The sequence below is a fragment of the Arachis hypogaea genome, chromosome 7 (assembly GCF_003086295.3).
Source record: "Arachis hypogaea cultivar Tifrunner chromosome 7, arahy.Tifrunner.gnm2.J5K5, whole genome shotgun sequence".
In the NCBI taxonomy this organism is placed as follows: Eukaryota; Viridiplantae; Streptophyta; class Magnoliopsida; order Fabales; family Fabaceae; genus Arachis; species Arachis hypogaea.
In genome coordinates this window covers 9,399,863-9,418,350 of record NC_092042.1, presented here as the reverse complement: position 1 = coordinate 9,418,350, position 18,488 = coordinate 9,399,863, and the positions used below count along the sequence as shown (strand labels likewise).

General features: G+C 31.4%; 1 protein-coding gene and 1 long non-coding RNA gene across 2 annotated transcripts; one reads left to right on the top strand and one right to left on the bottom strand.

The window, feature by feature from the left end:
* Nucleotides 1–8,677: 8,677 nt before the first annotated feature.
* Nucleotides 8,678–12,884, bottom strand: LOC112702376 (uncharacterized). The gene is made up of 6 exons (XM_025753376.2): nt 12,315–12,884; nt 10,642–10,770; nt 10,435–10,555; nt 10,260–10,341; nt 9,252–9,405; nt 8,678–9,119 (listed from the first exon to the last, which is right to left on the bottom strand). The coding sequence occupies exons 1-6, from the start codon at nt 12,627–12,629 to the stop codon at nt 8,985–8,987; spliced, it is 936 nt and encodes a 311-aa protein (XP_025609161.1). The 5' UTR covers nt 12,630–12,884; the 3' UTR covers nt 8,678–8,984.
* Nucleotides 12,885–13,783: 899 nt separating this feature from the next.
* Nucleotides 13,784–14,309, top strand: LOC140174448 (uncharacterized). Its single transcript, XR_011863626.1, has 2 exons — nt 13,784–13,934; nt 14,008–14,309. It is a non-coding gene; the product is annotated as an uncharacterized lncRNA (long non-coding RNA).
* Nucleotides 14,310–18,488: the final 4,179 nt, after the last annotated feature.

The window sequence follows — 18,488 nt, the reverse complement described above, 5'->3', positions numbered from 1 at the left end:
CCCTTACATTTTTCCCCTTTCAGGATATGGGCGCAGAAGTTACGAAGAATTTATTTAGTTATTGTTGTGATGTTCTGTATTGATTTAGCTTATTAATTATTGTACCCTCGCCTTTATCTTGATATATTCTATAAGAGGGATAGGAATTGTATTGGCTAATGTCTGTAACATTATTTGTATATGTATGTATATATATGGATGTACTCTTCATGAGTTTTGTAAGTTGTATGGTTTCCTTGGATGTACGTTATCGAACGAAAGTATTTTTGGGAACGGTATTTGTGGTAAAAAGATTTAAACAGGCTCATATTTTAATAATAAATAGTATAAGAGTCGTCGTAAAGCCCGAGCTATCAGAGTCGCGCAGCCGGAAGCGTGAGCTTTGGTAGTTAGGGTGTTACAAACTTAATCACACAAACTTTAAGAAAATAAAGATTTGATGTAGGATAAATTATTTCAGAAAATAATTCAGTCACATAAAAAGATATCCTCAATCTTAAAAAAATTTCATCCGCCATATTCCAATCCTTATCACTAGGTAAAAATTTATATTGACTCTCACGCAAGGACAATTTTTTAAATGCATCTCTACACATAATTGTAATTTCAAACATCAAAAAAGTTGAATTCTACCTAATTTTACAATCAAGACAAAGATTTTTTGTTTAGGATATTTTAAGTTGAACACATGTTTTCTTAAATTTTTTTTTTCTTAGGTGTCACAGTCCAATAATGGATACTATCCCTCCCCTTTTCTCTAGCATGTGAACTAAGTTGTAACCCATCCTTGACAATCAAATTTAATATATGCGCACAACATCGCATGTGAAACAATCTATCATCCAAATTAAAGTTTTTATGTGATATTTTAGTCAAAATGTTCTCAATCACAACGCTATTAGTACTGCAATTATCAATAATCAAAATGGATACCTTTCTATTAAGATTTCAATCCATCAAACAATTCACAAGAATCTCTGAAAGTACCTTAACCGTATGGGGAGCCAACACATATATAAACCTATAATGACAATTTAGTATAAAAAGAATATTAGAAGCATTTCAATTAAAACATTTCACAAATCGCAATAACAAAATTAAATATTTAATATTATTATTTCACAAGATGGCTTTACAATTTTCAAAAATCATCAATATAATAGGCCATAATAGCCATGTAACATTTGTTTTGGTTGCTTGTTGTCCACGTATCAATCGTAATTGTAACTCGACTTTTATTCCTCTCAAGAACATTCATTGTCTCCAATCTCTCATCATTGTAGAGCTTCAAGAGGTCACTTTTTAAAGTGTTGCAAGTAGTCACTTTAAAGAGAGGTTGCAAAAGATTGCAAAATCGTCTAAAGCCAATGTGGTCCACAATAGATAGCGGATACTCGTGAAGACAAACCATAATAGATAACTCTTTCTTTGCATTTTCTTAGTCAAATGTATATGCACCAAGCACATACAACTATTTCTCCACTAGTTGTTGGAGTTATTTTCATCATACATTGTCTTATATCTCTAGTGTTGAAAAACATGCACATTTTGAAGTAATCACGTAAGTGCGAAATTTTTTATTTTGGGTCACCAAGTAGCTTTGATTTGCAATAATTGCATTCAACCTTTAATTTTTTCCTTAATTTCCACAATCTTGAAGTGATTTCACACTTCATAGGTTAACTTCCTCTTTCGAACACCATTTTATAGAGTTCGTTGTTTCTTCATTGGTAGTTGTTGTACGGTTGGGAGTTCTTGAGGTTGAGATTGAGGAGCCTCTTGAGTAGTTTGAACATTAGTGGCTATAGATTTTTCTGATGGAGTACTTTTTTCAAGAGTATTACTCAATGTATCAGAAGAAGACATTCTATAAAATTACAGAATAATAAAACTATAATCACATACACACAACAATCCACAATAAATTACATAAATCAAATTACAGAGAACAATACACAGAATAATTCACAGAAAATAAAAAATTTAAATCACATACATCACAAAAACAAATAAATTACAAAAATCACAAAGAAATATAAATTAACAAATATAAATCATAATTATAATCAGAATAAAAAATTATAACATAAGCACATAAATTACATAAATCATAGAATTCACAGAGAATCACATAAATCATAGAAATCAAAATAAAAAATATAAATTATAATTAACCTAACTCACAGAAATTATAACAAATGCTTCAAAATCAAAGTAAATAAAAAAAAATTAGAGTTGACTTACCTAACGGCCTGTGGAGTGAAGACCAGCGAAAACGCAAAGACCTGCGAAGACGTGACGACGAGAAGATGTTCCACACTCCAACGCAAAGACGGCAAACATTGAAAGACGACGCACTCCCCGCTGCAGTGAGCGGTGATGCCGTGACGATGGCCTTGAGAGTCCGTGAGAGGTGGCAGTGAGGAGGTGGGAGGTGGCGGTGAGGGACTGAGGGGGTGGAAGGTGGTAGTGGCGATCGGTAGTGGTGAATGGTGAGAGTGTTGGGCCGTGCGTTTGTGAGAAGCCGAGAGAAGAGGGTTTAAATGACTGAATTTTGAATTTTGAGAGTGACGGCTAAGGATTTCTCAAAATCTCACAATCTCTCTCTCACACACACAGGGGTATTTTAGTCTTTTTATTTATATGGGGTTTAAACGGGTCTCCATGGGGTGGAAACCTCTACCCCTACCTCCGCTTCCGTTCTATTTATTATACGGGGCTCTGTCCCCGCAGGTACAAAATTGTCTTCGTATCCGCCTCTGACAGGTAAATTCCCGCAGGTACCTGCCTTGTCGGGGTTTTTGCCATCCCTAGACGAGGAGAAGAAGGAGCTCCTTGGCGATATTAATAGCGATGAAGAAGATAGGACAGAGAGAATGTTCACCGGAGAGAAAAGAAAGTAAAGGATGACGCCACCGTTGGAGGAATTCATTATCACTACTGTTAAGCTAGATAGGAGGACTAAGTGAGCTCGATGGAGAGACACAGAGAAAGGAGGACAATGAAGGAGAGGCAGGATGCGACGGAGGTGAGGGAAGTCGTTGTTATCACTACTGCCGCCATTGTTGATGAGGTTGACACCAGGTTTGAAGAAAAGGATAATGCTCGATCGCGAACTTGAGCAGGAGAGAGGACCGATGACCGGCGAAAAAACAAAGAGAGAAAGACGAGGCGAAGGAGGCATGGCGAAGGCGGAAGACTTTGCTGACTTGCTGTCATTGCCGCTGCTGGATCTCTCCGATGCTACTAGCAAAGCTACTCAAAACATCGTCAACTCTACCTTGTCTTCAGCCCTTCTCAACTACTTGGATTCCAACCCCTAATCTCTAACTTGATGGTCTTTCAATATGAGTCTTCAATCTCTCTAACTTGATGGTCTTTCAATATGAGTCTTCAATCTCTTGGAACCACGTTGTGAGTATTTTTTGCGTTTATAATTACTTTTAGTTACGTTATTATGAGCTTTTAAATATATTTATGAAATTATAATTGAAAATTTTCATTTTGATTGAAATAATGGATTTATTAGAGTTAAATAATTTACTTTATATAAATCTTACACTTTAAGAATTTTACATGAGACCATATATATGTTTAATGAAGTTTTGCATTATTTTAAAATATTTGATTCGATTTAAATATGTTTTTTGAAAATATTGAAGTATTTGTTAGTACTCATTTATACATTCTGAAATTGTAAAATATGTTTAAAATTCTTTATGATTGAGAAAATATGATTGAAAAGGATTTTGATAAGAAAGTTTGATTTAATTTGATTTAATACTTGATATATTGAAAGATTCAAGAATATATTATATTTGAAATTATATGTTTTGAATTAGTTTGGAATGCTCAAAAAATTTTAGTTAATAAATTATGACCACTACATTTAGTAAATCAAAATAAAAGTGATTTTTAATAAGTATAAACTAAAATAATTATTGTTTGAAAAAATTGTTTTTAAAATTTAAAATAATTATATATATATATATATATATATATATATATATATATATATATATAGACGATTATATTAGAATTTGTAACCTTGATAAATACAAGCTAGTTTATTCTAATCCTTCTATAAATTTTTTAAAAGTTAGAGAAATTTTCACTCTTTTTTTCTGTGAGATGCTAAAATGATATTTTCCTCCTTTCTATTTTATAAATGTACATTTCTCTCCCTTCTAACTTTTTAAAAACCTCTTCTTTAATCCATTTTAAACTTTTTTGTGTTAATTAATATTAATTTTATCCATTTTTTAAGAAAACTAATTTTTTTTTAAAATATCTATTAGCAAAAATTTTATTTTTTATCATTAAATTTTACTTACCAAAATACTCTTTAATAAATTATTCTTTTATTGATTAAATTGTATTTTTTTAAAAAAATTAATAATTATATTATTTTTTTCTAAAATACTCTTCAATAATTTTTTAATTATTAAGTTATAATTTTGCCAAAATTTTCGTTAATAATTTTTTTATATTTTATTATTAATTTTTTGATATCTATATATTATTTTAACATTAAATACAAAATTTTAGTAAGATTATTTTTCAATATCAATATATATTAATTATTATACATATTAACAGTGGTAAGATTTTTTTATTTAATGTTAAAATAATATATATTGATATCAAAAATTAATAGTAAAATATAAAAATAATTGTTAACAAAAATTTTGGTAAAATCACAATTTAATAATTAAAAAATTATTGAAGGGTAGGTATCTTAGAAAATATAATTTAATTATTAATTTTTTTAAAAGTATTTTGGTAAAAATACAATTTAATTAATAAAAAAATTTATTAAAAGATATTTTAGTAAGCAATGATAAAAAATAAAATTTTTGTTAATGGATATTTTTTTAAAAAATAATTTATTTTTTCTTAAAAAATGGATAAAATTAATATTAGTTAACACAAAATATTTAAAATGGATTAAAGAAGATGTTTTTTAAAAGTTAAAAAGGAGGAGAATGTACATTTATAAAATAGAAAGAAAGGGAGTATTATTTTAGCATTTCGTAAGGGAAGAAAGTGAAATTTTTTCTAAAAGTTATAAATCATAGGTACGTGATTTTTTATTTATTAAACATAATGTAAAATACTTATACTTTTCAAACAAACACTTATTTTAAAAAAATTTGCCAAACTCGGCCTAAATGTGTAATATTTTTATGATGCGACAAAGTCCCTAATCTCCCACAATTAGGCATCTAACGTGTGAAAATTTTAAAATTAGACATATATAATGGCGCAACCACCAAAAACTTAATTCAAGAGATGAGATTTATGATCGTATATATATTCTTAATTGACATAAAGCTTCTAAGAAGATCATAATTTGAATAAGAAGAAAATATACTATTACATATGCTTAGTCATTAATTATTAAGCAGATGAGAGCTTCATTTTCATATTTATATTCTCAGCATTATTATTTCACCTAATGCTTTAGACTACATTTAGAAAGAAGACTGAAATTAAGAGACATAGAATAAAAAATAAAAATTGAATTAAATTTCTGTATTTTATTTAATATAAAATGTATTAAAGTGAGTTATGTCTCAATATTATATTTAGTTTAAAATAAATATAAAAATTGAAGGGTGGATTTAGAATTTAAAAAATTAAATGAGAGTATTTTTAAAAAAATGTTATAAAAATTTCAATCTCTATCCTTAAAAATTACAATTCATGTATCTTTACTTTTTAAAAATATTAAAAAATTAAAATTTTATGTCCAAAAATAAAATTTTAATTTTAATCTCTAATCATCAAATATAATATTCAATCACAGGCACTCAGTCCCAATTCCAATCCAAAAAACAAATGCAGCCTTAAAGAAATATTCTATGCAGCCACAAAGATGTGTGAATAAAATGTTAGTGTCTTGTTCTCAAACACTACACATATCAACAGTAAAAGGAAAAATAACTAATAAATATATTACCTTTTCATCAATTTATTTTGTAATACATGGAAGAAAAATAGGAGGACAAAAAATAAGAATAATAAATTGAAAAAAAAAAAAAAGATACAATGGTCAAAAATAAAAACCAGTCAAAAAAGCATATATAAGGATTAATTATTAATTCTCAAGTGCTGGAAACATTCTATATGTGCTGTAAGTGCAACAATCATGGCTACTTGAAAAGCTTATTACAATGACAAATACAAATTAATTAATTAATGAATTATGACAATATGTTATTCACAAAACAAAAAATAATTAAATAATGTAAAAGGCAAAACATGTTTGACATATATATACACTTTACAATCCAAATTCAGTGCAATCTACCTATATTAATCTACAAGTCATATAATTAATTAGTGTGCAAAAATTTTCATTTGTTTATTACCTCGCCAATAACATGTCTGCATTATTATTATGTAATCCAAACACAGATCACGCGGGATCAAATGGTTTTATAAATAATAATATGATATCTTTTTTTTTTTCAAACATCTAAATTATCGTACTATGTTAAATGTTAATACACATATTATTATTATTTTTAATTTTTGGTGTTATCCTCATTTTAACACTCAAACTTTAATATTCATTGTTTTTATTGGATCATATTTAATGTCCAATCAACATTTATTTTTAGATTTTTATTTATCGTCGATATTCAAGTACCAAGCACAAAAGATATGGTAAGGAACATGAAAAGTTGCTTGTAAAGTCCAAAGGAGACAAGACATTCTGTATACTAAAATTTATGCCAGAAGAAGAGAACTAGGTAGAAAGTGTAACCATGAAAATGAAAAGGGATTCATGTAGTTTCAGCTCCTTTTTGTCAATGTAAATAGGGATATATTATAGGAAGAGTTTCAAGGGTATCGAGAATACCGATGTTTCAATTGTTTTAACCGTTGATCTGAATTATAAAAAATATATATAATATATATTAATTGAAATCAATAGTCAAAATAATTGAAACACCAATATTTTTGGTACACTTAAAATTTTTCCAATATTATATATAGTGGAATCTGAATAGAGCTTTATTAGGGACAGGCCAAGCTGGCTACTAGTTTGAAACAAGTTTTACTTTTTTCTTTTTTAATTTTGTTCTTGACAAGCTAAACACGTAACATGAATACATGATGTTGGTTTTCTAACCAAATTATTAATCAATGCTTTATTTCTTTATCATCATGAAGCATATGCTCATTCTCTTAAGTCATTTGGGATCCTCTGCCAGTTGCTTTCCATAACATCGAATGGTGGAGTTTGATATGAAATAGAAGCATAAGTTAGGCCTTCTAATTATCTAAACTGTTGTGTGGTTATAAATTTATTTGTTTATACTATTTTATACTATTTTTCTAATCAAGATTTCTTAAATTGTTCCTAATTAAATAGTTTCTATCATTCATCTCCACCTTCAAGTAATTATATTTTGTATAACTTCGTTATGTCTATGTCCTTTGTAATAGATACTATTTTGACATTAATATTTTCTTAAGAACTATTGTATTTTTTTATTTTGTTAATTAAAAAATAATTTAAATATATAATTAATTAATTAATACCCGTAATTTTATATAGGTATAAAATATTCTTGGTGTATGAATAATATTATCCTATTTCTTATTTCTTATTGTTTATTCACATAAAATTTAGGATCATTCAAAAGGGTGAGAAGAATTGTATTCCTAACCTTCATTGGGGTGGTGCTACATGCCTAAATCCATAGAAGTGCTCCCAGCTTTCAGATTTAGAGATTGATCCTTTTTTTAATGTAGATGGTATGGTCAGGCCAGAGAATCAACTATTTGTGGTTGAATGAACTTGAGGGCATCTCATATCTCCAAAGAAATTAATGTACTATGAATGATAATTATGTAACTACCATCAAATATATATCCTGTAGTACTATTCCATACGTTAAAGAACTTACAGAAACTGTCATTTTATGCTACCCATGTACATGTTTGCATTAAATTTTGTAGACTTGAGATTTAGGTTCCCTAGTGGTACTGATCAAATACCATCTTCATAAGTGTATAAAGGTTACATTTAAATCTAGTTGACTCTGCCATTAGCTTTCTTAATACATCAATCTCTCTTCATCTTCATCCGTTCAAATATGAACAAATTAACTCTTAGAAGATGACGTGACTGATATTTAATGTCCTAGTTTGAAAACTTTCTGGGGTTGCATCCATTCAAAAGATTAGGTATATTTTTGTACATAACTAAGTACGGTGTGAAATCAAATTAGAGTAGTCAAAATTTAAGGGCCACATACCTTTCAACATTTAAGGAACTAACAGAATAATTAGGGTATGTTTGGTAGGGGATAAAAATAAATTTCATGTGTAAAAATATGCTTGGTGTTCATTTACGAAAATTTCACCTTTTATGGCCCCAACCAAAAATGTACCCTAAATAAAATAAAATCTCCCATTTATGCCATAGTATTTTGAGCAGCGTAATATTACCAAGCTAGTTAATCACAAATAAATAAGAGAAAATAAAATGATTACCAACCTAATATTACCTGCAGGGATCATATTTATGCTGATTGATCAAGGATCATTAGTTTAGAAAGTTCAATACTGACAAGTAACATGCTGTGTCTTCTTGTACTTCAAGTAATTTGCATTTCCTATTCTCAAACTCAATAAAGCATTTGATCCTGACTACACAAAATCAGTGGGAACGGCTAATAATTATTGATAGGATAATTTTACAAGAGAATAAGGAGATACTTTTCCAACAAATTGCAAGCCTATAAACAATAATTAGAATTTTAGCAATCTACTACATACATAAATGGTGTACTTTCAAGAAGCAGCATTTGAAACCTCTGGATGCACCAGAAACAAATTGATGCTATACAAAAATACTATTACTTCCAATGACTGGCTGCTTTTCCAGCAATATAACTAAGCATTTCACATTAAAAAAGAAAGAGGCAAAAGGAGAAAAAAGTAGCTTGATGGTAAATAATATAGTCCTACAAAGTCCAACAGGTAGCTGGAATCCCCTGCTTCTGGAACCAATCAGTCATGTGGAACTTCTCATAGAGCAAAGGTCTTACATCTGTCTGCTCAGAGAGTTGCTTTAGAAGTGGAAGAATGACATCTAGTAGCTGATAAACATGCCAAATGCATATGGGATAGTGAGTACATCATAACAATTTGATATGGGAGATTTTAAGTTATTATATTTTGGCTTTGAGGATTTTAAATTTTAATGTTAAAAATAGCAAAGATCTTTGCACCTGTGTGTCATGTGGTTGTCCTGCAGAAAATGGAATGCATGGAATACCATTCACTGGTTGCAATAAAAAGCTGAAGGGATTGTTGTCTACAATAACAATCTGGCTTAGATCCTTTGATATGCAAGTAAGATCCTTGACATGTTCCCGGTATTCCCTGAAGTAAATTTAACGATGAATGTTACCGTGCTGTATGAAAAAGAGTTGAGAATTGACAAAAGTGCAAGTGAAGAGTGAATAAATTTACATTAGTATCAGGTTCAGACAACAGAGCTTGAAATACTAGTCAATTTTACTTAGCCACAATTCATAAAATCAAGTGAAGTTGACAAGACTCCTGAGCATAATTCAGTGGTTGGGTCAAGTAGGGGTCTGAATAGAGCTCTTAAGTTCATGGTAATAACAATCCCACTAAACTAAAAATGATAACATTTTCAAAAGCCAGCCCTTACAGCTTTATCCAATACATATTTTATCCAAGCAAAAAAATATTTATCCATTACAGCTTTGAAAAATAGGTATAGGCAACATTACACATACTAAACAAATTGCCAAACAAAACACCAATCCTAAAGGCTTGAAATTATTTTTGTCAACAAAGTAAACATCATAAACATTAACAGAGTATAGATGTCAAAGTAATATCAAAAACATTAATTCACTAGTAAATGTGAGAATAAAAGAGATAAATTGATATAAAGCTTTTCTATAATAGCACCAAAGGATTATCCCTTTAACTAAACAGAACACATGTAGTTATACTCATCAAATTGAAAAAAAAAAGGGTATTATATTAGTGCACCAAATATCAGTGACCCCGAGGATGTTTTATCAGTATTGCCAAGGTCAGTGATCTCCACTCCAACTTATAAAGAAGACAGAATGGAACATGAAGACACAGGATCAAACCAGAAAAAAAAAACATGGACACTATAGCATCATAAATTAAGATTAAATGGATCATAATAACAAATCAAATATAGGTGCCTGGATACAAGACAGAGCACTTACGTGCTAATTGTTGAAGGCCGATAAAGTCGTAAACTAAACCGATTTTCCAAGTCTATTTTGTCAACAAGGGGTCTAGCATAACCTGTGAAATTTAAAGGCACATATACCTGAGAAGGTTAAAAATGATTCACAAAAGGATAAGATAATGAGCGCAGCTTAATGTTTTGGGGCAAACCTTCAAGACCAGCAGTAAACAGCACCAAGTCAGCAAATTCACTAAGTTGACATAAAAATTCTTTTAACCCGGGGCGTTCGAAGACTGTAACGCAATTGATTTTTGGTTTCCCTTCTCCCTCCTTGAAATCCAACATGCCCAAGCAAGTATTTAATATTTTCTTGCTGTGGATTAACAATTGGGATACAAGTTCTAAAATGACCATACCTTGTCTGAAGATACACATTCCAGCTCAAACCAATTCAAACCAGCATCGATTGCTTGAGAACGCAGTGCAGCTGGCAAACTTGATGTTTCATATGCACATACCAGTGTTTCATCCAAGTCGAGCACTACCTACAATTGCACATGTGCAATAACAGAAAGTTCATCACAAAATTGGACCATCAGAATTTGGGGGCGGGGAGGAAGTAGTAAAAGAGAACAGCAGAAAGATTAGTGTCCTATATATGTAACACCTTTCCTTCTGGCCTGTTTTCCACTTCTGTTAACAAATTCAAAACATAAAAAAATTATTCATTTAGATGTTGAAAAAAAAAAACTCTGCACCTCATATTCGAAAGTTATTTCTAGGGCTTCAACCACATATTAGTGTCCTATATATGTGCTCTCTACCAGTATTTTGGTATTTGCAAGTACATGCAAAGGGTAACATGCCTCTGTTATAAGACATAACATGATAGAATTTTAGCTTCAAGGCAAAATTCATATGTTGTGACAACATTCACTCAACCTAAGACAACGCAACAGAAGCCAGGACATCCACACCGGACATCCGGCCCCCTACCATGTTTCCATTCATGTCCCATCAATAAAAATGGGACACTTGTTAAAAAGAAACATAGAAAATCACCAAATTAATAATAAATGAAAAATTTAAATAGACACATCCAATTTTTATTGGTGGGGCATGAATGGGAACATGGTAGTAGGACAAGTGATCTCCTTCCCATACAGTCAGTGATAAACAATTAGCTCCTGTAGTCATGCCTGAAATGCCACCAAACAAGAAAGGGCATCTATATTTTGTTTTCTCATCTCAGATGCTTCCAAAACCCTTGTAAGATGATAGAAACTGACAATTTCACATGTTGCAGCAATCAACACTCAACACAACCATGTCAATCAACTTATCTGTGGTAAATTGAAACCAGAACTTCCAGATATTTGTTTCAAAACTAAACTAGAAAGCAGGGGACACAAAACAGTGCAAAGACCAGACAACAGGCAAAAGAACTCAAAGGATGCAAGTAATCTTAGCAGCAAAAGAGAGAAATGGGAAATCATTAAACATGGATGCTCTTCTTGCGTGTGGCATCAGATTCTCCTTCCACAAGGAGTCAAGCACATCAAGCTTGAACAACCAACCAAAAAGTCAAAGCACATGATAAACGCACAAATATTCTTTCTGCTGCACTTTGACCACAGAATCACTCATGTAATATACACATAGCTAAGAAGTCATCATCTGCATCCAGCAAGTATTCCAATAAGCCTTGCAATTCCAATAGCACCAACCAAAGTGCAACTCAAGCTATCTTTCTTTCCATTTTTCTCAACCATATTCCCTTAGAGACACAAATTTATCCTCAGATCATCACACCTTAACTTGTTCTCCATCGATTCAGACCTTACAACTACTCAAACTTTAAAACAAAACTTTGAAATAAACAAATAACCTAAAATTCTCAAAGGAAAACAAGCATTTCGAGCAGTTTATTCCACATAACAGAAATTAATTCCTTCAAAAATCCGGTTTCCACTTATTTATGCAGCAAACGAGTAGACATCGTATCATTGAGTTGAAACCTAACGAACAAAGTCAAAATTCAAAAAATGAACAATAACAAAAACTAAAATTCGAAGTTCGATGAAGATACCGTGAATCTTTGGAGGCGATCGGAAGGGGAGTAATCAACGGAGGCGGCAGTGATATCAAGTGCGGCGGAGGCAAGTTGCTGTTCTTGTTCGTCATGGTCATGAAGCTCAACAGAAGGAAGAGGCTTAAAGGAAGTGGTGTTGTTATTGTTGGAAGAAGAGAGAGAGAGGAGAGGGTAGTGACCGAGGGTTCTGATAATCTGAAAGAAGATCTGAAAGAAGAAGGCCAGCCAGCTCAGCAGCGCTCTCCACACTTGCTGAGTCCGGTGCTGAGGCGCCGCCGAGTACACTTCCGCCGCCTGAGTCAACTCTCCCATAACCACAACTACTACGACCGAGTCGTTTTAATCTGGTGCTTAGATTAATGCTTATCTGTTATTTCTTTACTTTCTGTTTATATATGGATTTTGTGACGTTGGTTTTTGTGTGTGAAGTTGTGTTCTTTGTTTTCAGGGAGATGTGGTCATGGTGGTGCTTTCGACGAGGTCTAGAGAGAGAAAGAGAGAGAGCGATTAAAAGGAGGCTCATTGGGTTTTCTTTTCCCTACGCGCAGTGGTGGCGCGTTTGAGAGAAATGTTTACGTCTTACTGCTGCTATTTAAAGTAGTTCATTCATTTGGTAATTCGATCGAATCCTTTCATTTGCATACAAGGTACGGTAATAATTCTCTTTTAATCGTAGAAGATTCCAGTTGAAAATTGAAATAATGAAATTTTGAATTAGTCAAAAAAAATTTTATATATATATATAACATTCAATTCTCATTTTTTTGAAAAACAAGCCAATTTTTATCTAAAATAAAGAGATATTTTCACTTCTAATAAAATTATTTTAGATTAATATTATTTTTTATTAAAAAAATTGTATAACAAAAATTAGTATTGTAAAGCTTTTATTTATGATTTGTGGGTTTTAAACCTTTAAAAAAAATTTTAAATAAGAGTAACCATGGTTACCATTATCACATATTTCTTATTATCATCATTATAATTTTATTTTTATTATTTTATTTATACAATCATATCTTGATATCATCATTATTTTTTTCACTATCATTAACATTAACTATCATAGTCACTATTCTTTGAGATAAGACTCAATGTAGTCCCTAAAGTTGCACTCGAGTCTCGTAGTAATCCTTGAACTTAAAAGTTACTCATATTCATCCCTGAAGTTGCACTTCGGGACTCAAACTTGTCCTTCCAGCAATTTCTGCCCACCTGACGCTACCGAAAAGCTAAGTTGGCAGGCTTCGTGACACGTGGGCATTACAACGGCTAGCTGATGTGATAGAGTAAACTGTCCGAAATCAATTTGGTCCCTCAAATCAAGTTAAAACCCTAATCCCCAATTTTGAAGCCCACAACGCTCTGTCTTCTCTTTTCTTCGTTTTTCTGTTCTTTTCTTCCTCATCTTTGAAGCCCGACTGTTATGGCAAGCGCGAGCAATGCAGCTGGGAGCTCGAACAACCCACGATCATTTGGAAGCATCACGAGGAGAATGAATAGAAATAGAGAATCGTGTTTGCCAAAATAGTGTGGCTGCGGATCGAGATCAGTGCTGCGGTGGTCAGGGATGGATTCTAATTCAGGAGACCGTTCCTGGGTTGCCCAAACTACAATGTAAGTATTATTGTTGTTGATTGTTATATTCATGGATATAAAATTTGCTGACTGAATTTTCTTGGCTGTGCAGACTGTGGGTAAAAAATGGTGTGGAATTTTTTTGTGGGTTGATAAAGTTTTGGAAGAAGATGTCATAGCATGTGATGATAGAACAAGGCATTCAGTTGACAATGAAGAATGGAAGATGAAGATTGCTTGGAAATTTGGTAGATTAGAGGCTGAAATTAGGATTCTAAAAATGGGGAGGATTTTGATGTTTGTGTTCATGCTGCTGATTGTAGTTGGTGTTCTTGTATTAAAGTTGGATAGACGACAGGGTCAACTGTATCTAGCAAAAAATAAATGACATGCATGTTATATGCATATGTTTTTTATGTACTTGTTCCTATTTTTTTGTTTGAAAGAAATGCAAATTAAAGTGTTTGATTATATGCATACTTCTGTTCAATGAAATGGAAATGGACAAGAACTGAATTACTATTAATTCTCTAACACAGGACAAAATATAACCAAATAGCTAACAAAACTCAATTCAAGAAAGTCATAATTTATATTGGTAATGTTTCATTCAAAAAATGCATTATAGAGCCAAAACACCAAGTATATCAAAGTTATTAACATTTTGACCTCATAAGTTTCAGATACTAAAATCCCAAACACTAGGACAATGTTTAAAAAAACATACATGGTAAAAAAAACTTCAGCAAAATAGATACACAATGTGTCCCCTGTCCCTAAACATAATCATCCTAATCTTCATTTTTTTTGTGCTTGGGTTCCTTGAATCCAAGGGTGGACACAAATTTCATGAAGTTTGCAAGCCTTGTAGAATTTTTCTGTATTACACCTTGCATAGGGTTAGGTGGGGGATTCCTTGCTGGTTGACTACTTCCTGGTGGATTGCTACTCCTTGAAGTTATGCCATACTATTTTTTCTTTTAAAAAAATTTTCGTATTGTAATTAATTTTTCTTTTTATGATATCACTTTCGGCAATATTCTTCTCCATTTAATTATTATTGATGAAGAAATTTTTTAAAGATAAATTTATTAGTAGTTTGTGAAAAATTTAAAATCCCACAAATTTCAAATAAAATCTCTCACAAAATTAATTTGCATTACTATTTAATAAATCTTTTTACAGAAATGTCATAATTTTTTAAAATAATTTGGTTAGAGATCAAAATACCTTTTTATTTTAGACAAAAATTACCATATCCTTCGAAAGAAATAGATAAAAACTGTATTGGGTGTTTATTCAAAAAAAATCTAAAGTCATTAATTATAATAATAAACAAAAAATTTATATTCTTAGGTTAAATCTGAATTTGATTTTGAATTTTTGATATATTAATAATTTGATTTAATTATGTACTCACATACTAGTAAAAATAATTATTTTATTACGATAATAGTAGTTAATAATAAACAATAGATATAATTAAATAATTTTGTAAATTATATATTATCTGTTTATTAAAATTAATTTTTAATAAATATTCATATCAAAATTCTTGTTTAAATTAAATAATAAAGAAGAAAGTTACTTATAACGAGTTAGTGATTAATGTGGTAGAATATAACCAAACCACAATATAAAAATATTTAGGAGAAAATGATGACTAAATTTTTCATTTTCTAATTTCAAGATAAATAAATCATTAATTAATTAAAAATATAAAAATATTTTTTATATTTTAAAATATAAGATATTTAAATTTTTTAAAAAAAATTATTTGTCTTTGTATATTTTAAATAGAAAGACTTAAATATTTTACATCTTATAAAATAAAAAAATATTTTTATATTTTTAATTAAACATAAAATTATTTATCTATGAATTAAAAAATTAAAAAAATTTCAAAATTTAGAGAAAAAGTATCAGTTCATACAAACTAAATTTTTCTTTTTGTTTTTTCTTTTTGTAGTAACTTTTTATTTTTAATATGAGCAAACTATTAAATTATGGATGATTTTTTCTTTTCCCTCTAAAAAAGCACACCGAGTCTCTTCCCTTCAACTTGGTCATCAGGGAGAAGAGATGACCTTTAGGTTTCTAATTGGTTCTAATATAGATAACTCATGTTACACTACTAGAACAAATTGTGTTATGTTACATAGTATTATTATCACCTCATATTATGACTAAATTTCTACGGTTATTTTTAAGATTTATGATTTTTGTTATTTTAATTTTTTTAATTTAAAATTTATTATATTGAACTTTAAGATCTCAATTTTGGTGAAACTCTATTTAATATAGTATCCGAAACTAAAGTAGCGAATAAAGTGTTCAGTTGATTCTAATTTACTACGTTAGACATATGACTAAATGATGTTATTTTTTTTTTGGCATTTAAGTAAGGTAAAAATGAGTTCGTTTTAAAAAATAAAAGAAGATAAAATAGTTTGCATATCATATAAACTCTTCTTTATCTTTTTGTTTTTGTCATGTTTAAGTACCAAATGAAATCACAATATTTAATTCTGTGTCTACGGTGACAAACTAGAATATGTTCAATACTCTATTTACCGATTCAACACTAGAAAGGGTCTAATAATCAATATGATGCTCACTTGGGCAAGTATTTAGGGGTGAACCTTAATCACTATCGGGTGACACGCGCAACTTTTAACGATGTTCTGGACAAGATTCGGGGAAGGCTAGCCAGCTAGAAAGGGAGATTGCTTAATAAGGCGGGCAGACTCTGTTTGCTCAACTCAGTAGTGACTGCGAATCCTACTTACCACATGCAGGTATCTCTCTTCCCTAAAGGGGTAACTAATAAGATAGAATCCATGATACGAAGCTTTCTATGGAAGGGTCAAGCTGATGGTAGAGGCCTGAATCTAGTTAACTAGAAAGTGTTAGTCACCCCTAAGAAGTTTGGAGGTCTGAGAATTAGAGATCCTTTTTGTGTTAATATTGCTCTTCTTGGAAAGTTAATTTGACACCTTTTTCACAATCTTGACAAGCTATGGATTCGACTGTTGATGGAGAAATACCATTCTTCTAAGGATGATTATGTTAGTCGGTCTCGAGAAAGGGGATCTTATGTTTGGAAGAGTATATGTCGAGTTTGGGATATCCTGAAGGAAGGTTTTATTTGGTGCATTGAAGATTTGGAACAAAACTTTTGGTTTTCTAAATGGAGAAGAGAGGGGCGACTGTGTCAGGAGTGGATTATATTCACATTTCTGATTCAGAACTCAGGATCTTAGATCTTTGGTCATCTATATAGTGGAACCTTGAGAATATCTATTCTCCTCTGAATCAGTCTCTGTAAAGCAACATTAACTCTTACAACCCGGATGTTCAAGTTGGGTCAGAGGTCGGTTGGTGTTGGACTGGTGCGGCTTCAAAGGTTTATGATGCTCGTAGTGGTTATTTGTGACTCAGTAAGAAGATGTTTAGTTGGGAGGATACAGGTAATTGACTTTGGCTTTGGCGTCAACATGTTTTGGAAAAGCACAAATTTTTGGCCTAGCTATTCCTACTGCTGCATTTCATTTTAGGAGGGGCATTTCGCACACGGATAGCTGTCCACGATGTTTCTTATATCAAGAATCGGGTTTACATTGTATTCGGGATTATCCAAAAGCCCAACTAGTTTGGCAAGCTTTAGGGATCTCCGATCAACCAGTGGATTTGTTGAGTTGGTTCTTACATAATAGCAAACAGTGTCCCTTTAGATTCTTTTCTGGTCTCTGGTGGATTTGGCGTTCGAGGAATAACGAGATCTTTCATCCTCACGAGCATTGGACCACAAACAAGGTGATTGGTATGGCTTTGTCCTTGGAAAAAGAGCTCCGAAATATTTTGGAGTTGCAACGACTGTCTATCCCCTCTACCATTAGTGGCTCTTGGATTCCCCCTCAGTGGGTACCTTTAAGATTAATTGTGATGCTAGCTATGCGAGCAATGGTACCCGAGTTGGTTTTACTTGTGTTAGCAGAGATTGGAAGGGAAGGTGGCAACGAGGTTGTTTGGGAACAATTGAGAGTCGTAGCATTTTGCAAGGAGAGTTGTTTGCTATTTGGAGAGGCTTTCTTTTAGCATGTGACTCAGAAGAAAAAGACATTATATGTGAGACAGACTGTGTGGAGGCTTTTACTATTGTCAATAATTTACAGGTTGTTTGGGAACAATTGAGAGTCGTAGCATTTTGCAAGGAGAGTTGTTTTGGTATTTGGAGAGGCTTTCTTTTAGCATGGGACTCAAAAGAAAAAGACATTATATGTGAGACAGACTGTGTGGAGGCTTTTACTATTGTCAACAATTTACAGGATTGCTCTGGGTTTATTGATTTTTTGGTGTTAAAAATCCGAGATATAATGTCTTGGAAATGACGTGCTGATCTCCAGTTGATCTTGAGAGATACAAATACAGTAGCAGACATCATGGCAAAGACTGCAATGAGGATCATTTCTCTTCAAGTGGAGCTTCCGTTGCCTTGGAAAGAGTTTGAGAGTAGTATTTAGCGGGACTGCCTTTCTTAAGCAGTTTCTTGTTTATTTTTTCTTTTTTAGTTGTTGTTTATTTTCTTTTAAG

What these genes read in the sequence shown, in the direction of transcription:
- LOC112702376 (XM_025753376.2), bottom strand. Translation starts at nt 12,629, where the DNA reads ATGGGAGAGTTGACTCAGGCGGCGGAAGTGTACTCGGCGGCGCCTCAG. An exon ending in AATGTGTATCTTCAGACAAG is followed by an intron (nt 10,556 to 10,641) that starts GTATGGTCATTT and finishes TTGGATTTCAAG; the next exon opens with GAGGGAGAAGGGAAACCAAA. An exon ending in GTTTACTGCTGGTCTTGAAG is followed by an intron (nt 10,342 to 10,434) that starts GTTTGCCCCAAA and finishes TAAATTTCACAG; the next exon opens with GTTATGCTAGACCCCTTGTT.